A 24685-nucleotide genomic window follows, 5' to 3' on the forward strand; every position below is an offset into this window, starting at 1 on the left:
TGCCAAATATGGCCGAAACGGGTGGGCATCCAACACTTTTTTTTCGCATTACCAATCATTCCTTCCGCAGAAGATCTCATTCGCTTTACCCACTTGGGCAGATGTCCCTGCATATCGAGTCCACAGCACGAGTCGCAGCTCACTCGTGTAAGGTGGACCTTTGCGAATACCTGACACGCGTGTGTAGGTTGCAGGCAGGCGGCCTGTTTTCACAATCGGTGATCGCTAGTTTCCCATGTTCGTCTGTGTGATGCAGTCTGCATTGACGTCGGGTTCCGCGGAGCTAAGACCCTCCCTGATGTCGATCCCGCCAAGGCTTGTAAAGTCCGATGCTGTTCGGAGGTACATATGTCAGTCGGTTGCATTACGAGCGCGGCCGGGTGCATTGCCGTGTCGCCTATATGGTCTGCTTAGAAAACGTATATATGCTTGCAGCGTACGCGACTCCTCCAAAGGTTGTACATAGGCTTACAGAGTACACATGCGCTTAGAAATGCATACAAGGATATGTAGAGTTTAGAGAGCCATAACGATCCGCGTACCCCACCACCCGTCCATTCCCTACCTACATTGTAGTACAGTTGTACGAAAGCAATGATTATGAATTCATGTATGCTTAGAAATAGACGGACGGCTGACCATTCTGTGGAGATCAATAATGTTCAGATAACTGCTTTTTGTGATTATCGTCGTAGGATTTCATCAGGAACGTGATAAAAACCCCAGGAAGTGTCCAATAGGAATCAATTCTATCTAAAGGGGTATCCGCTTTCGGTTGAACATGAAGTACTCCGCTCTACAGTCTTGTACCGTTGTGTATAAGACTCCTAGAGTTTGGGTCCTTCTAGTCATGGCTTCTTCTCAATAAGCTGGGGAATGTCTTCGGGCTTGTTCTTGCCTTCCAGAATGTTGTAGACAGCGGTGAAGAGCGGGAAGTCGGCCTCCATTCCCTCTGCCTTCAAGAACTCGTTGACCTCGTAGGCAGTGCTGGTACCCTGGAGCTTCTGGCCATTGAGCTCAGACTGCTCGATCTCATAGATGGTCTTGCCACGGGCGACAGACATCTTTGCACAGCGGAAGTTGCGACCACCCGAGCATGAAGTGATGACGTCGGCGACACCACAGCTTTCTTCAGTAAAGGTGCTTGTGCGAGCACTGTCCCCGAAGAAAGCCTTGCCGAACTTGACCATCTCCAAGATACCAACACGCATTACAGCTGCCTTGGCGTTGTCTCCCCAGCCCAGACCATCCACAAAGCCTGCTGCAAGCGCGATGATGTTCTTCAGCGCTCCGCCCAGTGAGACACCAGCGACGTCGTTGACGATATGTACATGAAAGTAGGGACGGTGGAAGAGCCTCCGGACGTTCTCGTGCGACAGAGGTGGGTACTCGTTGGGGAGAGCAGTCAAATGCGCTGAGCGCTTGCTAGGTTTCTTTTTGCTCGGATCGATAAGGTCCACGTGAGCAGTAAGATCAGTCTGTGAGGCATTGGGCGAACCGCTGGGGGTAGGATTGCGCGAGTCCATCGGTGGCGGGTCATATGCTACAGTCGTCTCCGAGTACTTCTCTTGAGCGATCTCAGAAGCAATGTTCGCTCCTGATAAAGCACCACAGTAGATGTTGAGAGTCATGCCAATTGTCTCTGACATGAGCCTGATGCCCTTCTCACTGACGTCCACGCCCTTTGTGCAGCAGATAGCTCGTGCGTAAGGGAGAATCTTGCCGACCAGCTGCTGGCTCGACCGCGCAATGAATTGATGCGGGAGTACGAAGATGAGCATCGTAGAGTCCTTGCAGGAATCGGGTAGGTCGGGGTTGGCGACCACATTCGAAGGAAGCGTGATGTTCGGGAGGTATTTGACGTTCTCGTGAACCCTGTTGATGAGTTGCGACAGCTTCTCAGGCTTGTCGGAGCCGCTGTAGTGAGGCGAATCTTTCGGGATGGTGTACTCCTCCTCAAACACCCACATCTGCACAGTCTCTTCAAACAGGGATGGGTTCTCCTTCACGTTCTCGGCGACTAGTTTGGCCATTGTGGTGCCCCTGTACCAGTCAGCTCTTGATCTCAGCAGCCGTCCATAGCCCCATCTTCTCCAACGAGCTGCTGCAGCCACCTACCAGTTGCCGGAGCCAACTATGGTCACCTTGTGCTTGCGTCCAGCACTGAGAGTCGCCATTGTCCTTGATGTATGTCTTGTTCTTTGCAGGTTCGTAATGTATGGTGTGTTGATGGGTACTGCAACTCGCTTGCGCAGATTTTGGAGTAGGCGATACGGAGTGACGTATTGCGTAGGGGAGTGTGACGCGAGCGCAAGAAACCTTGAGACCGCCACTTTTTTATATGTTTATGATGTCTGGATGCGGTCAGTAAAAGTCCCCATTTGCTCGGGCTGCGACTTTCACACCTGCTGTCTCGGTAAGCGCAGGGTCCGCGTGGCCTCGGCTCTGCTGCTGATTGTGAGCTTGTGATGCGGCGATGCCGAAAGCGGGTTTCAGCTGGCAAGTGGACTGTTGGCGGTGAGGGCGTGTTCAAGTATCGAGCAAAAAGCGGTTCCGATGGTAAACTTTGATCGGGAGCACCCAAAATGTTGGATCTAGGAACGATTTCGGAGACATGCGTCAGAGACATGGGTTAGCTGCAGAGCGCCTATCATCCAGCCGGCTGATCATGCCCCCGGCATTGACCAATGGCATCGCGGTTGCCAGCACTACAGCTCATGGAACCGTGGTACATCTCGAGTCCCTGCGCAAACAGCTGGCAGTTGCTTTCTGCGGGGAAAGCGCGATGCTTTTACATCTAGGTACATGGCGAGGCTTCTCAAGTAATGGAATACGCAGATGACACTGGACATGTGCGCACGGCGCATCACATGAATAGTGTGAGAGTTCAAGCTTCACAAAACACACAGGCAAAACATGGTAGTGGCGGTATTGGTAGTATTGGGTATTACAAGTCGTGTGTCCTTTCATAACATCGCATTAAGTATCTTCCTAAACTCCCCTCGTCTCCCATGAAGCCGCCATGAACAAGTAGATAGCAGTGAAAGCAATGACTCCAACGTCGAAGCGCTGATGACGCTATGCCGTGATGACTGATACGTGGTACAGCCTTGCTAGTATCCGTGACGCAAATCCATCCTCATTACCGTCCAACTGGGACCGGCCCGCAATCCATCTACAGTATTGCTAGCTTACAAGGCGAAGCCGAAAAGCGCGAAAAGACCACCAGCGAGGGCAGGGGTGCCGTACATAGCAATGCGACCGGCAGCACCGGTAGGGGTAGAGGAGCCAGCGCTTGCGGAAGCCTCGCTGGTGCTGTCGGGGGAACCGCTGCTGGTAGCGGATGGGCTGCTGTCGCTGCCGGAAGCAGAGGCAGAGTTACCGGAATCGGTGGCGTCCTGGGTGGTCAGGTTACCGCACTCGTTGTCACGGGCCTGGTTGCACTGGAACTGGGCAGCAGCATCGGAGCCGGTGGCGGCAATGCACTGGTCGTACCAGTAGCGGCACATGAGACCGGGAACGGTCTGTTGGTAGGCGTCCATCTGGTCGCTCACATCGGTACCGTTTCGGCAGTCGCAAGAAAACTCAAGCGTTTGCTGCGGACATGTTAGTGGCTATCGTTGCGCGCCAGATGAAGATGCTTACCGAATCACACTGGTTGCCGTTGCTGGCAAGCTGTCCCTGGCCACCGCAGAGTTCGACGCAGGTGTTCTGGTTGGCGTTGCACCACGTCTGCTTGTCATCCTGGGGCACAGAGCTGGCGGGGACAGTGCAGCATGGAATGGGGGTGTCGTAGGAGCCTGTGGCGTTTTGCGCAGAGGCGAAGCCGGCGAGAGCCGAGGCGGCGACGAGGATGGAAGAGTAGAGCATTGTTGTGGATGGGGCAGAGAATATCAATGCCTACGAGGAGCAGAGTTAGCGGGAGATCGGCAGTGGTGGTGGAGAAGGCGAGCGACAGGGCGTGGGACGAAAGTTGAAGGGGCAATGGGCGCAATATAAGCCGCTGTGCTTGCGTCGCAGAGGATGTGGGACTTACAGCGTGATTTAATGCTGGTTTGGTGGAACGGATAGAAGAGGCGGGTGTTGCTGGGGAGGGCAGGAATATATGCTCGAGCGCACGGGCTAGAGCAACAACGCTAGCCGGCCGTGCTTGCCTCTAGCAGCTAGGGCAATTGGATTGAAGATACGCTCAGACGCGACCGAAAGTCTACCTGGGCGACTTATTCGATGCCGCCCGCTTGGAAATTGCTCAATTTGCATCTCTATCGCGACAAGGCCGACGTGCCGGGCGCTGACATGAGGTCGGGCGCGACACTGCGAACGGCCATCGTCACTCTGGCCGCGGTGTTGTTTCAGACGACGCCAGACGCAAAACTTGCCACGCTTCGGATATACACCTGCGGCACCAGCACTCCGTCCAGCGGCCTCGTACTCGAGCTGCCAACCGTTTAGGCGCATCTGCAATCCCCATGCCATGCACGTCGTGGTTGGCTGCGTGATGGAGCCGCCCCGGCCCATTAATGTTGACCAGCTTGGCTCAAGGCAAAGGAACATGGTCCCAAGTCACCGTCGACCGTGCATCGCATTCTCTGCGCAAACCCCATCTACTGACACGTACGGGGCTTCTCAATGACGGTCAAGCTTCGTCGTGCGGGCCGAGCTCCACTGTTGACTATAAGCCGGCCAAAAACAATTGCAGCCTTGCATGATTCACCGCATCCTCAGTGTCGCACCGTTTCAGATCTCATCTCATGTCGCGTCAAGACCCGGCGGCATCTGGGAGAAACGTAGGATGCAGGATTGGAGCCACAGCAAACACAGCTGTCACTGGAGGAACGCCGCATCCATGACTTCCGGCTTTGTCTACCTAGCTTATTGCCTTGCTAGGTGGCCCGCATATACATCCTCGGGCCGCACAGACGAACGACGCATCCACCGGCCCAATGCATGTGGCATGCAATGGGCACCACCAATCACTTTCCTTGACAAATCTGGATTAAAAGACGCACGCTGTTCCCTGCAAAGCTATTCGCATTGCCACACACCGCCACGCTGCTAGCTGCAACTTTCTCCCCACTATCCGTCCCAAAACAACATCTTGTTGTGCCGCATCGGATATAAGCCCGCTGTGCGGAGAGCAAGAGCGGAGAAGCGCTGATGTGCTGTTGTCACCTGAGCCAGAAAGAGATGGTCCTGGCTTCCACATACAGGGTACGATACATCTTGCGACTTGACTATCGCGACACCTTGATAGCCGCTACTGGATGGCGTCGACGCGTCAACATTGCCCGCATTCGCTACCCCAGAAATGCGATAGTGACTGTGGCGTAGCCTGTACATGGTAACGCCCGTCGTAAGCAGATTACGTGGGTCTACGACGCTCTCCAACCGTTTGTCGAGTTTGCTTTGCACAGGAAGATACTCGAGCCTCTTCTAGACGTTTCGTGGCGCCATGTACGACTGAGGGATATGAGTGCTATTGAACACATCCAATTTGACGCGACCAAATGGCGGCTCGCGTCATAGGCCTGCGTTGGGTGGGCAAAGCCTCGTCGAACGCATGGTTCGTGCGCGCAGCAACTGATCTACTATGTATTACCCCGAGGCTTGCGAATAGTCCAAAGCTTGCTGCTATCGTGGAATTGCCGTATGCAACCTCATGTTCTTTGCCAAAGTACAGCCTGACATGCGCTGTCTATACAGTAGTTTGCCTAAAGAGCAGCTGCAGGGTCGCTATTGCCTTTGCAGCTACTATGATGTCACGACTAATGGGGCTTGCAGCGCCGCTGTAATCACAAATTCTATGCCATTGAACCCGATGCATCAACAAACCAGCCTCATAGGCCATTGGACCGGAAAGTTCAGTCTACACACTCATCCCTGGTATGCATCCCAAAATGCAGAGCAACTACTTCGTCTGCACACTCGGTCAAGCTGCCGCCCTGAACACCAATCCGAAGCCATACCGGAACATTAGCGACTTTCTCAGTCAGCAATCCCAGCATCATCCGTTGCTCCCCGCCGTTGGCTTCCCCATACCGCGAACAGGCCAACAGAATTGGGATTATCGGGTTCTTACATTTGCAGACGTTGACCAAGGCACCAATGTCTTCGCCTCACGCCTGGCAAAGTCTCTTGGTATTTCTGGAAAGGCAGAGACGGTCGCTTTGCTGTGCCACAGCTCTCCGGAATTTCTCTTCACCTGGTTAGGCCTAATCAGACTAGGATACTCTGTTCTTCTGATAGCACCACAATGTCAACCAGCTGCCATACTACATCTCTGTACATCGTGCGAAGTTTCTGATTTCTTCTACGATGCTGCTCATGCAGAACGAGCGCAAGAGACAAAGAATCTGGCAAAAGAGCGGGGAACTTCTGGGCTAGAAGTACGCCTGCTGCCTATGAGCGATACAGAAGACATCTTTGAAGTCATCCAGACTTCGCCAGGAACCAGCATCGAACCTCTTCACGTAGATGAAAGAGCAATCGCGTATCTCCATCATACATCTGGAACCTCTTCAGGTCTACCGAAGCCTATACCACAGTCTCATCGCGCCGCTATTGGCGTGCTTCCACATCTCCCTAGAATCCCCTCCTTAGCGTCGTTCACCACAACGCCACTTTATCATGGTGGCATCGCAGATCTCTTCCGATGCTGGACAAGCAATGCTATGATTTGGCTTTTCCCAAGCAAAGATATGCCCATAACAGCACGCAATATCTGTAGTTGCCTGGATGTGGCTAGGTCATACGCGGCGACTGAGGGACTGCCTAAGGTCAGATATTTCTCGTCGGTACCGTATGTTCTCCAGATGATGGAGGCAGATGGAAAAGGTCTCCAAGTGCTTCAGGGCATGGACATCGTGGGTGTTGGAGGGGCTGCGTTGCCAGCAGAAGTCGGCGATCGATTGGTGAAGAATCGAGTAAACCTCATCTCAAGATTTGGGAGTGCGGAGTGTGGCTTCATTCTATCGTCGTATCGAAATTTTGCCTCCGATAATGACTGGCAGTATCTTCGAAACTACAATCCACGAAATCTGATAGAGTTTGAGAGGCGTGAAGATGATCTAGCTGAACTGATCATCAAGCCGGGATGGCCGCACATGGTACCTCCTACGAAATGAAGAGACAGGATCCTTCACTGACTTTGGTATAGGCGAAACAGAATCGACCAGACGGATCGTTCGCCACTGCCGACTTATTCGCGGCACACCCAACGATTAAAGACGCATGGCTGTATCATTCGCGAGCAGACTCACAGCTCACACTAATAACAGGAAAGAAATTCGACCCAGCACCCTTGGAAGACGCTATCGCGACGTCGCCTTACCTCGACGATGTGTTGATATTCGGCAACAACCGACCTTTCCCAGGTGCTCTCCTTCTGCGATCACAGGAGGCGAGCAACATGTCAGACCAAGAGCTTCTTGAATGTATCAAGAGTCAAGTCGAGAAATTGAACAGCGAGAGTCAAGACCATGCTAGAATACCCTTTGACATGCTGATCCCCCTCTCTCATCAAGACGAGCCGCTCGAAAAGAGTAGCAAGGGGACGATCATCCGCAGAGCAGCAGAATCTCGATTCGAAGACATCATCAATTACGCATACAAATCTCAAGACTCCGAGTCATCACCTGAAGTCAGTGACAAGGATTTGCCTCAGCATCTGATTGGTCTCATCCAAAGCATGACCGGACAGACGGCAGGATTAAACGAAGACATGGACTTGTTTTCCTACGGGGTGGACTCTATTGCGTGCATGCAGTTGAGAACGCGCTTGAGACGCTTGATACCCAACTTTGAAGGCCAGCTTCCAATGAGCGTCGTCGAAGACTGTGGTACTATACGAAGACTGGCAGATTACGTCTTGCGAAAGAGGCATGGTCAGATCGACTCCGATGGTGAAGACGAAGAGAAGTTGATGCTGGACTTGGTAAAGCAATACGGCTCGTTCAAGACGACACCACAGCAAACTGCCACCACAAATGGATTGATTGGAGACAATACAGGCAGCGAAGTGGTAGTACTTACAGGAGCCACCGGTGCTTTGGGAGCACACATTCTAGACCTGCTGCAAAAGACGTCGAATGTTGAAGCTGTCTATTGCCTTGTCAGAGGGGTAGATGAGCATGCAGCAAGGGAACGTGTGAGCAAAGCACTAGAGCAGCGTGGATTGGTTAACCTGTTATCATCGGGGTCCCCCAATGGTAAGATCAAAATCGTGACGTCTCAACTAGGAGAAAAACGTCTGGGGCTTAGCGACGAAGTGTACGAGTTCCTTGCGCAGAGAGTAACTTCAATCGTCCACGTTGCTTGGACTGTCAACTTCCGTCTCAAGTTGCGCAGTTTTGAGAAAGACAACATAGCCGGTGTAAGAAACTTGCTCGATCTCGCCCTGAAGTCACCCCAATCGCAGCCTCCGCGCTTCACATACTGTTCTTCCACTGCGGCCATCATGAACGGCTCTCTCGACGCATCGGGTGAGCTACCCGAGCGACTATCACCGGAGCCCTCTTCTGCGTCTCCGCTGGGTTATTCGCGTTCAAAATGGGTTGCAGAGCATATCTGCCTTGAAGCGCATAATCGGACGAGTCTTCGCGGACGTATCACAGTTGTCCGTGTGGGTCAGCTTGCTGGTGATTCGATGTCAGGGGTATGGAACACGAAGGAAGCCTGGCCTATGATGTTGAGTACTGCGAAGCTCATTAAATGTTTGCCCGATCTTGGAAGCGAGCCTCTAGACTGGCTACCTGTCAATATTGCTGCGAAAGCGTTCCTTGAGGCCACTGGTCCAATCAAGGGGGGAGAGGACATGCCAGTGTTCCATGTATTGAATCCGCATCAGGAACCCGACTGGAACCAGATGTTGCAGTGGCTGCAGAAGAAGGAATGGTTCGAAATTGTTACGCCCAAGGAGTGGGTGGAGCGATTAGAGCAGGCTGGTGACTCGAATCATTCTGCGCTGAAGTTACTAGGATTGTGGAAAGAGTCGTACGGCAACGGTATGGAGTACAGTACTTCAAGACCGCAGTTCTCAACAGCGGAAACGAGCAAGTGCGTACCGGCGCTGAGGGACGTCAAGCCCCTGGACAAGGAGTACATTGAAAGAATCTGGTACTGGATCCAGCAGAACGTGCAATAAAAATAGTCAACGGGGGAAAGTAGGAGCAGCGGTATGCTCAGAGGGTGTCCAGTACCTGTCATAGCCGCGAAACAAGCCTGCGTCAACATCAGGCATCCAACATGTGTTAAACTAGAAAACTACATGGCGATTTCAACACGTCAATCGGACCGTTTTATTCCGTCTTCTGCTTCTTCGGATGTTACATTTGCAGCACGATATGCATGGTGTGACTGTGACATACCTGCTAAACGATCGAGTGCATAGCCGCGTGCAGGGTGCACGCAGATGCTGTGCGGCTGAAAAAAACGGGCTCAATGGATCATTGCTGTGATAGTGTGACTCGGCTACTCTGAGAGCGTCGCGGATTTGGTGAAGATACTCGCGACGATCCTCGGAGAGTAAACACCATAGACTGCTGGTAGAATCTCTCCGAAGCGGACACTTTTGCCAAAGCAGCATACGCCGATTCAGCAAGAGAGATACTGCAGCGTGGACTACACAAGGCAATGTAACTTTTCATCGTCTTTTCATTCCACGGTTCTACCAAGGCAGCCACCGTGACACATACCTGCAGCCGCGTTAGTGATGCGTCATCTTCTCCCGTCGCATTCTCGTAAGTAGTAGGCGAGCGGAGCGCAATTCTCCTCCGAGTCCCCGACCCTCATGCCAAGCCTTTACAAGAGCGAGTCAGATGAGCTTGGCGGCTTGCCTGGTTGACGAGGCTAGAACGGTATCCTGTAAGTGGATATCCACAATGGTGAAATTTAGCCGGTGAGGATCGATTTCAGGCAGCTACACACAATCTTGCACGCGTGTGGTGATGAGGGTTCACGGACGAAACAACATCGTGTATAGAAGGCACGATAAGATAAGATAACTTGAGATTTCACGGACGAAATTCCAGAGCAGTATCAGGCACGCAGGGGACATAATCGTTAGCAGAAACTCGATGAACTTGAAATATTGCATAAGCGCATGGAGACAAAGGAGGATGCGCCACGTTGTGATGGTAGTACACCCAAGAAACCTGCTCATAGTGAGAACATAATGGTGATGAACCGTATCGAAAGAAAAAAATCGGCGCCCACGGAGTCCGTCCCTTGTCCGGAACGCTTAATGCAAACGGACGCTAGCTAAGCCGCAAGATCGTCTGCAACGGCGCGAAGCTTCTTGACCGCAAGCACGTTTCTAGACTCAGCATCCAGGTCCTCGGTAATCGAAAGGCCCCTGCGATGCAACGATAGGTGCAAATCGCAAACTCATCGAGTCACCGGCGGAGAGATGGAATGGGTGTTTGGAAGCGTGGTGGTGGGGTTCAGGCAGCCAGTAAGAGGCAGATGACGGTGAGAAGGTACTCTACACGGACGAAACCTGGTGGCATGCTGCGACGAAAGCAAACAATGGAAGGGTCTGGGTTAGTCAGATGTTAGGTACGATACGATGTATGCGAGGAATGGACCCCCGAGACCCCGGTACTAAGCTTTGTTGTGCGCATGGGTGAGCGAGCATGAAACCCGGCAGCTAATTCTAGCGCCCACGCCGCAGACGGGGACGAAAGATTGTCATGTCTCCGTCAGGCAAGGGAAACATCGGTTGCACTCGATTCGCTTCAGCCCTGACTCCGGTCTCGTACCTACCTCCTTTTTGGCCCGCCAGAATAGTCGGGTAGTATATAGAGGCTACACTTTCCGCCCCTGCGAAGTGTTTGCCTAGTTACTTATCCAAGGGTTCATCCGCTTCTCGCTCTTTCTTCGCAACCATCTGGTTGTTTGTTTCCTTGGCGCTTTGACGACTTGTCTCACGAACTACCCTGCATCATCGCGTATACATCAGAAGGCCTCTCTGCGCTTTCCCCATGAGCGACACAAATAACGAGCTCCGCCCCTCCAGCATGGCGGACTCGGAGAAAACCGCTGCGCCTAGCGTCCAGCCCACTGTTATCGACGAGAAGAAGGGCGCTGTTGAAACCGTTGCCCCTGCTGCTGGCGTTGCAGTAGATGCTGCTCGGCCCGTCACTGGCGAAAAGTCGTCGCGACCCAACTCAACAGCCGAGCCAACGTTGGAAGATGACGACAACTTTGAATACCCGACGAAATGGAAGCTCACTGCCATCACTCTGGCGCTTTGTCTGAGTGTGTTTTGCATGGCACTGGTAAGCTGCATCTCTCTGTAATCCCCGGTTACACTGCCTTGGTAAGCCGTTGATCGACAGCGGCTACACCTGTCAAACCTAATTATAATCAATACTGACAGCCATACCTTTGTAGGATAACACAATTATCGCAACAGCTATTCCTCGTATCACAGATCAGTTCAAAGCGCTCAACGACGTGGGATGGTATGGGTCGTCATACCTCCTGACAACTTGCGCGACGCAACTGATCTACGGAAAGTTCTATACATACTACTCCATCAAATGGGTATATCTCATCGCCCTCTTCATCTTCGAACTCGGCTCGCTTATCTGCGGTGTTGCGCCAAACTCAACAGCTCTCATTATTGGTCGCGCAGTCGCTGGTGTAGGAGCAGCCGGTATCTTTTCTGGAGCCATTCTGATCATCTCTGTTACCGTGCCGCTGCGTAGTCGTCCTACTTACATGGGACTCATTGGAGGCATGTATGGTATTGCGTCTGTCGCTGGTCCACTGTAAGTTGTGGAGAAAGATTCGGGATCTAAGATCGACGTGGACTAATAATTGCTTAGTATGGGCGGAGCCTTCACAGACCATTTGACTTGGCGTTGGTGCTGTAAGTGATTACTCATATATGAGGTACGATCAAGCTTTGTGGATCCATCCGCTGACTTCCGGTGTGCAGTCTACATCAACCTTCCCTTCGGTGCCGCTACCGCTGCCTTCATCATCCCCTTCCTCAATGTCAAGCGTCGCGGCAAGAAGGTTGAGGCTACCTGGAAGCAACAGCTTCAGAAGTTCGATCTTCCCGGTACCGCGTGTTTCTTACCAGCTATCATCTGTTTGTTGCTTGCCCTCCAGTGGGGTGGTAGCAAGTATGCATGGAACAGTGGACGTATCATCGCGCTCCTAGTCCTCTTCGTTCTGCTCATTGCCGGTTTCATCACCATCCAGTGGTGGAAGCAGGAGGATGCTACCGTGCCCCCTCGCGTGTTCCTCAACCGCAACGTCTGGGGCAGTGCATGGTTTGGTGCCATGTTGGGTGCAGCATTCTTCCTCATCGTCTACTATCTTCCAATCTGGTTCCAGGCGATCAAGGGCGCATCGGCTACCAAGTCCGGTATCATGAACTTGCCTGCCATCCTGGGACTCGTCATCATCTCAATGCTTGCTGGTGGGCTCGTTACAGCTCTGGGCTACTACACCCCATTCATGCTGGTCTCGTCCATCTTGATGGCAATCGGTGCTGGTCTCTTGTCCACGTTGGAAGTTGACAGTGGCTCCTCCAAGTGGATCGGATACCAGTTCATCTTCGGTGCTGGAGTCGGTTTCGGTATGCAGCAGACTCTTGTCGCTGTTCAGACAGTGTTGCCGGCCGATGATATAGCTATCGGTACTGCGATTATGATGTTCACGCAAACCCTCGGTGGCGCTCTGTTCATCTCAGTTGGCCAGAACGTCTTCACCAACCAGCTCATCAAGAACCTCGCCAGCATCGTGCCTGATCTTGACGCAAGCATCGTTCTCAGAACCGGTGCGACTGAGCTCAAGCATGCTATCGATCCCGAATATCTGTCTGGTGTGCTTACAGCCTACAACCTGACTCTGACCCAGACGTTCTACGTCTCGGTTGCTTGCGGCACCGTGTCAATTGTCGGCGCGGCGTTCGTGCAGTGGAAGTCGATGAAGGGCAAGCAGATCACCATGGCTGCTGCGTAGCGTGGTCTGGCGTTTGATAGAAACTTTATTTCGACATGACGATTTCTTGGACGTCTTGGTCCATGGACTGTATGATACCCTTTTCGGCGGCAAGTTAGCACTCGCATCTGGAAGCGAGCGCGGCGTTCTTGTGTTTTGCATGGCAGTACCGTTGTACTGTCACATATACATTGTAATAGACGGACGATGAACTGATAGACATGGCAGCTTGCTTTTTGAATGAGCTGGCAGATGTGCTGGCAGAAACATGACGACTCTTCTCTCATGGAAAATGTAGATCTAATAGTAAACATACGACATGAAAATCACATGATGCACGTGTTGTTGCTACATAGTATACCCGCACGTTGTTTTGGCTGCCGGTGCATGTCGAGCCGGTGCCACCCGCCGTGACGTCAGGCCGTTCGCTGTGGTATGGCCAGGTTTGGATGTCACATGCGAGTCCCTAGCCCAGTCAAGACGGGTGGGAAGAGGAGACGAGTGGAGACGGCAGCTGACACGGGCTGTTAGATTGGATAGGTTGGATGTGGCTGGGTAAAGTGGTCAGCGTCTGGGCTGATGCTTAGCAAAGCTTGTTTTCGCAGGGTCAAGCCCGTCAAGCCTCTCCCACTGCCGATCAACATCCATCCTGCACTGCGCCCGCCTGCGATTGCGCGTTCGGCGCTTCTTTTTCCAGCCTTGCATATTCTGCTTACATCCTGCCACGCCATGCGCCAGCTGACCTTTGTGGTTTTGCGACACTTCACTTTTGACATCTCCAACTACTGCTAGCTGGCCTCTGTTGCGCGCCCTGGTTCCCTTGCGCCGAGACGCGATAATACTCCGCACAGCCAGCACGCCGCACAGTTCCCACACCGAGTCACCATCGCGCATTGCGCATCGCAGCCATGGCACAGGTGAAGGATGCGAAGCCTGAAGACGCGCTGAACGGACATGCGCCCGACGTGCCGGAGAAGGCGGGTGGTTTCGACGGCGCTGACCACGAGCCCCCAAAGCCGCAGAAGACGGATACGTTCGGCAGCAAGAAGAAGGGCCCGGAAGGTGGCTTCGATGACACACCCATACCGCGCGCACCTCCCGGCTATACCGTCAAGTTCACGCTGCATCGCGCCAACAACCTGCCGCTCGCCGACATCAATACCCTGAGCGCCGATCCCTTCATCGTCGCCCAGCTCTTCACCGGCCTGCCCACACGACACAAAGAAGACCCGCCGTTGACGTTGCGAACACCGACGGTGCGACAGAGCACCGATCCTGTATGGGACTGCGAGTGGGTAGTCGCCAACGTGCCCGCTTCAGGCTTCAACCTCAAATGCCGCATATACGACGAAGACCCTGCAGACCATGACGACCGCCTCGGCAACGTCCACGTTACCGTCCCTGCAGTAAACGAGAACTGGGGAGGCATACAAGACCAGACGTATCCCATCAAGAAGCGCATGGTGAGCAAGCGGGCCTATGCGCTGCGGGCAATGGCTGTTTGCTTCGGCAAGGCGCAACACATGAATGGCACGCTCAACGTCAGTGTACAAGTGCTGGGCAGGACCGAAGACGACAACGGCGGGCGTGCCTATACAATTGGTCCACAGTTCTGGATACGGCACTATTCTCCGCTTCTGGGACGCCTCTTGGGTCAGAAAGAGCCCAACAACGATGGCCAAGTGTCGCGCAGGAGCGGCAAGCAGAAGCCTGAGAAGTACAACTTCCAGTCAAACCAAATGCAAATGCGCGGCCCAGTCCCCGAAGCCATGTACCACCGCTACGTCGAGTTCAAGCCTTTTGTCAAGAGCATGTTCACCGCCAAGGGCGTGCGAGGATTCATCCTCTCAAAAGCACTACATCACCAGCACGCACGAGTGTACAACTTCGATCATGCCACCGAATTCAAAACTTTGCCCGCACCCTGCCAGGAATTCACGCAAAAGTTCCTCGAACTAGTCCACTACGATCAAGGTGGGAGGATCTTCACCTACGTCTTGACCCTCGATGCGCTCTTCAGATTCACAGAAACTGGCAAGGAATTCGGCATCGACATGTTAAGCAAACACACTATGCACAGCGATGTCGCGGCATACGTCGCGTTCTCCGGCGAATTTTTCATCAGAAGATTAAAGCACAAGGACCGCAAGCCGCCGGATGAAGGGGGAAACAATACATCCCATCCCCCAGGCGACGTCGACGGCGGGCCTCCCAAAGAAGGTCCTCCGAAAGACCCAGCCTACTACGAACTCGTCATCGACAACGACTCAGGCACCTACCGCCCTAACGCCAAACTCCTTCCCCAGCTCAAAGAATTCATGTCTCAAAACCTTCCCGGTCTACACATACGTACACTCGACTGCCAAGGCGACGCCGAGAAGATGGAACACATGAAGAACGAACAGCGCGAGCGTAAGAAGAAGGAGGGCGACGCCGTGGTCTACACTCAGATCAGTAGGAGCAGTAGTATGAGTAGTAGTGATGTGGAGGAACTGGACCGTCTAGAGGAAGAAGGTGAAATGTCGCCCAGGCATCTAAGACACCAGGTCCAGAGAGAGGCTGGGGCCAGGGTCGATGCAATGAAGTACCATGCCAAGGAGTTTCGCCCAAGCAATAACCATGAGGGCTGGAGGGGCGATGGTCATCCGGCCAAGGCGGATGATGAGGAGGTGAATAGGTTGAGACAGGAGCATGGGGATAAACTCGTGGGATCATCGCAGGAGGGCACAGCGTCTGGTGCCAAGAGCTAACCGGCAGCTTAATTACTTGACTGACGTCTTTTTCCTTTCATGCTTCTGTCATTGTCACGCCTTGTACATGGCTCTCCTTCTTATCCTTCTTTCCCAGCATTCTACTTTTGGCTTTCGAGCACTTTGAGTCGGTGGATTGGTTGTATGTTTCGTTCGAGTAATCTATTTGCAGCTAAGAGAGAAAGAGAGAGAGAGGGAGGAAACACTACATACACGGACACTCTCTCTACCCCGAGATACCCGCCATCCTATTTCTGTTAACTAGAAGAAGCTTAATCTCCTCATCATTATCGGATTATGTTTTCATTTGCGTCGACGTTGTTCCTCCAAACTATCAATATGCGCTATGGCGAGAGATTCCCCCTTACACCATCCTCCCGGTACATCACTACTACTTACTCCAATTCGTAAGTCCAATCAACCAGCCTGTTGCTCGTGTACCTCTCAAACCCACTCCGGCGCTTCAAGCTCCGGCTTACTGACCCCGAACCTAACCGCCTTGGCATAATACTCCAACAGCGCCTCCCCGTCTTGCCTCCCCTTCTCAAACTCTTTCTTCAGCCTCTCCCTTCCCCGTCCAGATAACCAGACTTCCTCCCCTCCAACGCCCATTCGTTTTCGCATTCCGCGGCTGTAGTCGAGCGCGTGGCGTACTTCACGGCGATCTGTGGTTTTGGCTTTCAGCGCGATGTAGGCGGTGAGGTTGAGGAGCACGGCTAGATCGAGGGGGGTTGTAAGGGTTGTCGGGGTTGTGGATGCAGAAGGTGTTGTTGATGTGGACGCGACATGTGACGATGAGGCGTATTGAGGAAGGTCGTGGCCGGTTTCACTTCGTAGTGCAAGGAAGATGGCTGTTGTTAGGGCAGCGTCGATGTAGGTTAGTGGGAATTTGTTTGTGGCAATGTGTAACTCGAGGCTACTTTCTAATGCACTAGAAAGTGGGGTCCACACGTGGAGTGTTGATGTTTTCGAGTTGGTATTGCCATTGCTGGAGCGTTTGGTGGTAGGTGGAGAGAGTGTTTTAAGTAACCAAAGATGAGCATTCGCCCATTGTTGCGCTGGATTCCAGTTGTTTTCTTCCGATGTGTTGCTCAGGCTCGTTTGCAGTAGACCGGGGTATGCGAGGAAGTAATCGCGTATCGCACGATGGGCGTAACTCATTCTGAGGCTCTCAAAACTGGCATGTTGGTCGGATGGCGTGGTGTCAAAGATAGACAGTAACCCTTTGCAGCGCTGTTGAGTCAAGGCTTGCATGTCTTCTACTCTCTTACTTATTTCGACCGCTGTCAAAGGCCGTACATCAGCGGCTAATGTGGCTGGTGTTTCGGCTGTATAGGCAAATGAGAATGGAAGGATAGCAGGACATGTGTTTTGGTGTGAGAGAAGGTTGTGCAGTTTGTTGATTACCTCAATGTCTTCTGGGGCGAGTTTGCTGAGTATGTGGGCGAGCAGGTCGTCGAGAATGTAGGGAAGGGCGTCCGCGCGGTCTTTCAAGATGAGAAAATCCGAGTCGGGTTCTAGGTTTTCGAGGAGGAACTTGGTTGCGAGTTGTGCCCACAGAAACACCCCTGAACTCTTTTCCGCAAGTACCCTGACAATAGTGCTTTCTTCTTCTCCGTCCATCTTTCCCCTCAATGCCTGCAGCTTGGCCTCCATGTTGAACGTCGTGGCCAAGTAGGTATGTATATCGTCTTTGGTATATTCTTCCAGCATCATTCTAGGCTTGTTCTCAAAAGCTGACTGGAAAGCTGGGGAGCTTCGAGCCGAGAGCAAGAATTTGACGTTGTCTCTTCGCGCAGTGCTGAACACAAGGTCCATCAACTCCTTCGGATAATCCTCCGTCTCATCCAGCCCGTCAATCATGAAGAAGAACTTCTTTTTCGCGTCACTGACCAAGCCCTCGAATGCCGCCTTTAGTTCTGGGAAATTAAATTCGTGCAGACCGCCAGCGTAGGATAGGAAAGCATTCCAGCGATCCGAGAATAGGTTTTGCACAATGATCCCATCTTCTTCCAACGGCCCAAAGATCAAGTCTTGTAAGGTTTCGTAGATGATGGCTCGCAGTAGGCCGACAGAACTCTTCTGCGGTTCTGTTCCAGAGTTCCAGAGAAAGAATCCAGACGTGATGCCTGGTAGTTGTCCTGACCAGGCTTCAAGGTGTGGGAACAGGCGTGGATTACGGAATAAATGTTTCATGAGAGTCGTCTTCCCGGAGCCCGGCTTCCCTAGGGTCAGTGTGAGATGGAGATTAGGGATCAAACAGCGGGATCGCAAGAGGTAGAGACGCACCAGTGAGCCAATATATTTCTTCGCCTCTTGTATTGGTAAACCACTCCAGCAATCCGCCAACTTGTCTCGAGGCGTCTCCGAATACCCACTCAAAGCCTCCATCGACTGGTGCAGGGATACTATTCAATCTCTCGTCCATCTCCTCGAACCACAGCCTATCGAAGATTGTCGCGCGAAAGTATGCTTCGTTTTCCGCCTGAATCAATGCATCGACTTGCTTGGAAAATTCTTCGACATCCTTCTTCTTATTACTCTTCCAATCGTTGCTGTGGATCATGTCAAGCGTTTGATTCTGCCATTTTTCCCAGTGCTTCGTGTGCACGCCTTCCTCACCGCTAAACAAAGCAAGACCAGTTTCAATTGACTGGTCAAGATACTGGCGCATAGCCAACAGCAGACTCGTCTCAATGTCGCGACGAAGAGCTCGATACCTCTTCTTCACACCTGTAAGGTGGGCCTTCTTCCACACCCCGTTCAACAGTGCCTCGCGAGCAGTAGGCCATCGCGGATCGCCAAACTTTCCTTTCTCTTGTGCAGCGATAACTGCGTCAATGAACGAAGCCGTCAGCTCTTTGACCAAATCGGCATGCTTCAGCAATTGCAACGCAGCCTCGCTAAGTTTCTTGGCTGCTTTTGCGCTTTTTGCAGATTTCTCGTCGTATAGCTCCTTGAGCTCAGAGTGGTCAATTAGGTCGGTTAGGCGGTACAGATTGTGTATGATGTCCTGCAGGAAAGCTGCATTCTCCACGAACGGCGTTGTCGAAGGTGAGCTAGGCTGGAAGATGGGGTGGTCCTTGCGAAGTGCGTTGATGCTGAAATCTATGGTCTGGACGAGTGCACTCGCAAGACCGACCGCTGGTATAGGACGCAACATTTCGTAAAATTGCTTTTGCGTGGAACATCAAAAGCCCGGTCGCGGTGTTTGAGCCTCGTGCGCCTGTTGATATGCGAAGCGCATGTTCGCTGCGCCCCCTAAGGCGGGAAGTGCACAGACCATGTTCCCAGAGGCGTAATTCAGGGCGTGTTTCGAAACTCTAGCGCACGGGCGAGGACGATCTTTTCGATACTATGATCTTCCATCGCGGTCACCAACTTTTCCGCACAGAGGGCCTGAGTATGTCAGTATGTTTGGCTGTGTCATCTTCACCGCAATGGTGCATTGTCTAGCACACTCCAATGGCTGCATGGTATGCCACGTTGCTCAAGGGGCGGCCTCAGCCTTGTGCGTGCTACTATTGGTATGTAGAGATCCCACATTCATAGCCTCCGGGTAAGATAGGCTTGGACATTTTATTGGTCTCGGGAAAAAGAGGCTTGATCGCTGAGCTGGGCGCTCACAGCCTGGCTGAGGTCTGCTGGCTCAGCGTGGAGTGAGGTTTGCCTTGTGCCTACTGCCCCGCACATTCATCGCCCTCTACAACAACCCACAATCTGCTACGGGAACCTTCTTACCTTTTCTTCTTTCTTTTCTTCACGAGTGAACGCGTCGATATGGACCCTGGCACTGCCGTTGGTGTTATTTCGCTGGGTATTCAGGTATGCGAGGGTATACTCAAATATTACCGCGATTGGAAGGGATATGAGGACGATATTCAAGGAACATACACTGAAATTGATCATCTCGCCAAAACCTTTGCGCTTCTGTATGACGAACTGCAGATGGTATCACAAAAGGCTCTCGCCATCCGCGCACAAGAATGCCTCGCGACGTGTCAAGACGGTATTCAGCAGTTAGAGAAGAAACTGAAGAAGTTACACAAAGATGCGCCGGCTGGACTACGACAGCGAGCTGAAGTCGGTGCTCTCCGCTTGATGTACCCTTTTCGGAAAAGTACATTGGAAAAGCTCAAGGAAATCGCTCAGGGCTTGATGCAACAACTGAACTTCGCACTCCAGATCATCTATCTGAGCAACAGTCATTCTGCTCAACTCAAAGCGGATCAAATCCAAAGTACCCTCGACACTACTGAGGAATTCGTCAAACGAATCAAAGCTACCACATTAATCACACAGACCCAAGTGTCTGCCACCGCAGCAAGCGTGCAGGCCCTGCTCTCCGTGGAGCAATCCAGGGAGGTTTTGGAGATTCTCAAGTGGCTCGATGCACCAGATCCAACGACTAACCACACTCAAGCACGTGTAAGATACGAAACTGGAACCGGAGAATGGCTACTCAACAGCCAGGGATATCAAGATTGGATTTCTGGCTCATCGCCCTTACTTTGGCTGCATGGAAAAGCTGGATGTTGCAAAACGATACTGTGCTCCACGGTCATCGAACAAGTGTTCGGCCGAGTCTCTGGCCAAGACAACGTTGCTTTCGCCTACTTTTACTTCTCTTTCTCTGATGCACAGAAGCAGAATTACACGAGCGTGTTACTCTCTATGGTCGCTCAATTAAGTCGAAAACGCAGCGTTCATCCACTTCTCAGGGCTGCTTACTCCCAGGCTCCGTCTCAAAAGCCTTCATCCGAAGTTCTTGAGCACATATTCCTAGCTTTGCTTGAAGAATCTAGGACATCCTATCTTGTGGTTGACGCCCTCGACGAATGCTCAGAAGAACAACGAGAGAAGATCCTAGAAGGATTTAGACGTATCACACAATCTCTTCCGGAAATTAGACTTCCCATCACCAGCCGTAAGGAAGCAGATATCGAAGATCTCTTATCGTCTTGGCCTGTGACTCGGTTTACAATTGACGAAGAGAGTGTCAATCAGGATATTGATCTCTATGTGAAGAACGCGTTGGCCACAGACAGGAAGCTAGTAAAACTTCCGAGCGCAACAAAAAAAGAGATCGAAGATGAGTTCCGCAAGAAGTCAGACGGAATGGGAGTCTCCTGCCGCAAAATGATGATGCGAAAATGTCCAGATTCTGACCTCGAGCACAGGTTTCGATGGGCCGCACTCCAGCTCGACAACATTCGCAATTTGAAGATTTTGCGACCAAAATATATCTCGCTGGCATTGTATGAGATGCCACGGACCTTGGATGAGACATATGCACGTATCTTGTCCTCCATCGACAATCTCTACTTTGATGAAGCTCGGGCAGCTTTAGAATGGCTTGCGTTTAGTTTGAGGCCGCTTTCCGTTGCCGAGTTAGCAGAGGCATGTAGTATCCGGGTTGACAATTTCCAGGAGCCCATTTTCGAGGAAGGCGGATACGAAGCCCTTGTTGGTCTCTTTAGTGTCTTATCTTCACTTATTGTTAGTGGAGACCAGTCCGACTACGATTCAGACTACGGGCGATACCGTGTCTTCACGAACAATCCTTTAGGAGATCCTTTACCAAAGAAGTACGACACGACGTGTTATAATCAAACAGTTCGCCTTGCCCACTTCTCTGTCAAAGAGTATTTGGTCTCCAACCGCTTACGTCAGTCTCACCTTGAACTGTCGAAATACGCACTCAGGGAAACGGAAGTGGAACTTTCCCTGGCTCAGAGGTGTTGCGCGTATCTTCTATATTTTACAGAGCAACGAAACGTGAAGATTTGGATCGATGAAGCGAAGCCGCCACGCGAACTTCCTCTGCGCCAGGAGAATAGTAAGACACGATTTTATAAGCAGGATTTCCTGAATGATTTCGCGCCCGCTTATACACTACTACCATACGTCTGCACATATTGGCCACGGCATCAAGCATTAGCAGAGTTAATCGAGGAACCACTCCCCGTAAGTATGCGTCTCCACCTCAGAGTCCTGGAAAGCGATGTCGTACGAACCTCATGGACTCGGCTTTGTGATGTATCGAGCGCAACTGCATTGTATTGGGCAGCTTGCTCTGATCTATGTCAGACTGTGTCTCTACTCTGCAACTCAAAGTCAAGTTAAGAAATCAACAAAGTAGGCGTATATCAGCACACCGCCCTTAAAGCTGCAACGTTTCGTGGAAACGAAAAGGTTGTAGAGATTCTCGTTGCGTCTGGTGCAGACGTAAACTATAAAGGGGGAACTTTCGGCACAGCCTTGCAAACTGCTGCCTTTGAAGGAAACGCAACAATAGTGAACATACTCATCACCAATGGGGCTGATGTAAATTGCGAGGCGGGTCACTTTGGTACAGCTTTACAAGCTGCTGCGTATCGAGGACATGAAATCATAGTCGATATGCTCATCGCAAACGGTGCCGATGTAAAATACCATGAGAATCGTACTCGCTTTACAGCACTCATTGTGGCGGCGAGCAAAGGCTACGGTGGTATCGTATCGAAGCTGGTTAAAGCGGATGTGGATAACCGCACGCTTAATGTCAAGGGCGAACATGGTACCGCTCTAGACCAAGCTGCAGGTAAGGGCCATGAGCAAATTGTGGAAGAACTTCTCCTAGCGGGCGCGGATCATGGAGACACGATGGAGATAGCAATGCGGGAAGGTCAAGAGGGGATCGTGAGAATCCTCATCAAGTACGGAGCCGCTTACGAGCCAGCGGGCGAAGTGTGAGAGTCGTTTGTTGTGCACCTCAGGTGTGGCATACACTCAAATGTTTCTCCATTGTAACTTTACTTCCTACAATGCCTATTCTATGTTTTCAGGATAAGAAAGATCCACACCGAACAAGATCACAACCCTAAAACTGCACCTGCAGCTTCGGATTTGTTCTGATCCGCTCACCGTAGTATCTGAATAAAATCGGCACCGGAATAAAAGCCACCGAGATGAAACCAAGCAGTGAGTTACCCCAGCCCAAACCCAAAGCATCGTACATGTTCAATCCGGCAAGCGGTAAGAATGCACCGAAGATAGAGCGGAGAACAGTGTTTGCGGCGATAGCAGACGCGGCATGGATAGTAAACGCATCGACGAGATAAGTTTGAATAGTCATCATAGCCGTCAGGTTACCCAGACCGATGAACGACGTGAAGATGATGGGAACAATCCAATGAACCTTGTAATAAGTCGTCCATCCGTACACGAAGACGCCAACAGGTAGTCCAATGGCGCCAGGCATAGTAAGGATGAGAGGGAGGCGATGTTCAGGTTTGACGTTGCCTTTAGCTTGTTGCTTGACGATAATTTTGTCGGATACAATACCAAGGGCGATCATACCGATGAACATGCCCACGCCGACACCAATGTAAGATAATCCAACAGCGCCGGAGGAGAAGCGGTATTGACCCTCGAAGACGAACGTCACGGTTGTGAAGAAGAGGTATAAGATACCATAGTTCACAGCGACGTAGAGAGACATAAGGCCAACGATGGGAGAGAGGAAGAGCATCTTCATCGGACGAACAATAGCACGAATGAAGATCTCTCTTGGCGGCAGATCCTGCGCGAGTTTCGAGCGGAGGTTCATGTTTCCGGTTTCCTTTTGTAGGGCCTTTGTTTTGCGAGCGAGGAGAGTGGGATGGAAACTTTCGCGGCCAACGAAGAAGAGCAGGACGCCAAAGACTCCACCGAAGATGGCTAGGATCCAGAATACCCAGCGCCAGGATTGATGCTCGACAAGGAAACCTCCGCATACGGGACCAATCACGGGGCCGAGGAGTGGGCCTATAGAGGTGGAGATGTGAAGTCAGTGTATGTCTCATGTGTATTTTGTATAGTCATAACTTACCTACGGCCCAGATAGCCATTGCACCTGCTCTTTGTTGCGGAGGGAACATGTCTGCGATTGTGCCGCCACCGATGGTCAGGGGCGCAGCTCCAGCACAGCCAGCGAAGAAACGAAAGGCAACTAGCATGCCCATTGAATTCGATACTGCGCAGCAAATGTTGAAGATTACGAAGAGGACGTTGCATATGTTGTACAAATGCATGCGTCCGTATAGTTCGGACATGGGCGCTATTATCAGAGGCCCGATGGCGAATCCCAAGATGTAAACGGAGACGACAAACGAGGCCATGATGTTGGAGGTTTCGTTGAAAGCACGGAGTACTTGTGGTACGCCGGGTGCGAAGAAGGAGGACGCGAGTGGTGTAATGAGAGTGCATGCACCGAGAGCTGCGATGATACCCCATTTCTTTCCAGCCGGCCAGTTCTGGGGGTTTTCGGGGTCATCTGGTCCATCCCAGTCGACTATGTTGGGGTCTCGTTCTTGTTCTGGTGGTACGTCGCCGGATAATGTTCGCTCGTCTGTGTGTGTTGAATGTGCGTGACTATCGACTCCCTTCTCTGGGTCTTGTGAGAATGATTCCTCCGGAACCTTTCTATCTGCGTCATGGCCTTGTTCGTATGCTTCCTTGATAGATCCGTTTGGCAGATCTTGCGCATCCCGCGCCGGGTTTGGTAATGAGGCTGGCGTTGCCATTGTGATGGTTGAATGCGGACTGAGCTGGAGGAGCCATCATTAGTATATAAGCAGACAGTAAGAGCAGCTTTGCCACTGCCTTTCCGTTTACATGAGCGAAGCAAGCTCGTTGACTGGTCGTCCTTGAAGTCCAGAAAGAGAAGCAAGTCTTACCGAGCGGACGGTATCGAAACTGAGACAGTTGCACGGAAACAACCGCAGGGCCGGAATACACTTCGAACGATGTGTAGATCGGCAGTTCACACTAGGAGCACAGAGCGTGTTTTGGTAAACACGGAAAATAGCTTGAAAGGAAGGAAAGAAGTGGTGCCTGGTGTGAAGAGATCAACAACAAAGACAGGCGTACGTCGTCGCAATCACGGAGATCAAAACCTACGACCCTCCGCACACAAAAGGGCTACATGCCTAGACTTAGCAAACAAGGGCTCCGAAGCG

General features: G+C 51.9%; 9 protein-coding genes across 9 annotated transcripts; 4 read left to right on the top strand and 5 right to left on the bottom strand.

Annotated features, from left to right (window-relative positions):
• Nucleotides 1-848: 848 nt before the first annotated feature.
• J4E82_003258 (Glycerol-3-phosphate dehydrogenase [NAD(+)]) lies at nucleotides 849-2177 on the bottom strand (the record flags this gene model as incomplete). Its single annotated transcript, XM_051729547.1, has 2 exons — nucleotides 849-2043; nucleotides 2119-2177. 2 exons carry the CDS (start codon nucleotides 2175-2177, stop codon nucleotides 849-851), a joined length of 1254 nt encoding a protein of 417 aa, XP_051590581.1.
• A 1014-nt stretch (nucleotides 2178-3191) lies between these two features.
• On the bottom strand, nucleotides 3192-3870 carry J4E82_003259 (uncharacterized protein; the record flags this gene model as incomplete). The annotated part of the gene is made up of 2 exons (XM_051729548.1): nucleotides 3192-3596; nucleotides 3646-3870. 2 exons carry the CDS (start codon nucleotides 3868-3870, stop codon nucleotides 3192-3194), a joined length of 630 nt encoding a protein of 209 aa, XP_051590582.1.
• A 2027-nt stretch (nucleotides 3871-5897) lies between these two features.
• On the top strand, nucleotides 5898-9142 carry J4E82_003260 (putative NRPS-like protein biosynthetic cluster; the record flags this gene model as incomplete). Its single annotated transcript, XM_051729549.1, has 2 exons — nucleotides 5898-7106; nucleotides 7157-9142. The coding sequence occupies 2 exons, from the start codon at nucleotides 5898-5900 to the stop codon at nucleotides 9140-9142; spliced, it is 3195 nt and encodes a 1064-aa protein (XP_051590583.1).
• A 1873-nt stretch (nucleotides 9143-11015) lies between these two features.
• MFS1_1 (MFS sugar transporter) lies at nucleotides 11016-12975 on the top strand (the record flags this gene model as incomplete). Its single annotated transcript, XM_051729550.1, has 4 exons — nucleotides 11016-11276; nucleotides 11392-11771; nucleotides 11829-11872; nucleotides 11942-12975. The coding sequence occupies 4 exons, from the start codon at nucleotides 11016-11018 to the stop codon at nucleotides 12973-12975; spliced, it is 1719 nt and encodes a 572-aa protein (XP_051590584.1).
• An 887-nt stretch (nucleotides 12976-13862) lies between these two features.
• On the top strand, nucleotides 13863-15704 carry J4E82_003262 (uncharacterized protein; the record flags this gene model as incomplete). The annotated part of the gene is made up of 1 exon (XM_051729551.1): nucleotides 13863-15704. The coding sequence occupies one exon, from the start codon at nucleotides 13863-13865 to the stop codon at nucleotides 15702-15704; it is 1842 nt and encodes a 613-aa protein (XP_051590585.1).
• A 444-nt stretch (nucleotides 15705-16148) lies between these two features.
• On the bottom strand, nucleotides 16149-17900 carry J4E82_003263 (uncharacterized protein; the record flags this gene model as incomplete). Its single annotated transcript, XM_051729552.1, has 1 exon — nucleotides 16149-17900. The coding sequence occupies one exon, from the start codon at nucleotides 17898-17900 to the stop codon at nucleotides 16149-16151; it is 1752 nt and encodes a 583-aa protein (XP_051590586.1).
• A 52-nt stretch (nucleotides 17901-17952) lies between these two features.
• Nucleotides 17953-18867, bottom strand: J4E82_003264 (uncharacterized protein; the record flags this gene model as incomplete). The annotated part of the gene is made up of 1 exon (XM_051729553.1): nucleotides 17953-18867. One exon carries the CDS (start codon nucleotides 18865-18867, stop codon nucleotides 17953-17955), a length of 915 nt encoding a protein of 304 aa, XP_051590587.1.
• Nucleotides 18868-19484: 617 nt separating this feature from the next.
• J4E82_003265 (uncharacterized protein) lies at nucleotides 19485-22439 on the top strand (the record flags this gene model as incomplete). The annotated part of the gene is made up of 2 exons (XM_051729554.1): nucleotides 19485-21372; nucleotides 21832-22439. 2 exons carry the CDS (start codon nucleotides 19485-19487, stop codon nucleotides 22437-22439), a joined length of 2496 nt encoding a protein of 831 aa, XP_051590588.1.
• A 127-nt stretch (nucleotides 22440-22566) lies between these two features.
• Nucleotides 22567-24250, bottom strand: J4E82_003266 (uncharacterized protein; the record flags this gene model as incomplete). The annotated part of the gene is made up of 2 exons (XM_051729555.1): nucleotides 22567-23492; nucleotides 23557-24250. The coding sequence occupies 2 exons, from the start codon at nucleotides 24248-24250 to the stop codon at nucleotides 22567-22569; spliced, it is 1620 nt and encodes a 539-aa protein (XP_051590589.1).
• Between the last annotated feature and the right edge of the window lie 435 nt (nucleotides 24251-24685).

This window comes from Alternaria postmessia (assembly GCF_024291825.1).
Source record: "Alternaria postmessia strain BMP 2775 chromosome Unknown scaffold_14, whole genome shotgun sequence".
NCBI lineage: Eukaryota > Fungi > Ascomycota > Dothideomycetes > Pleosporales > Pleosporaceae > Alternaria > Alternaria postmessia.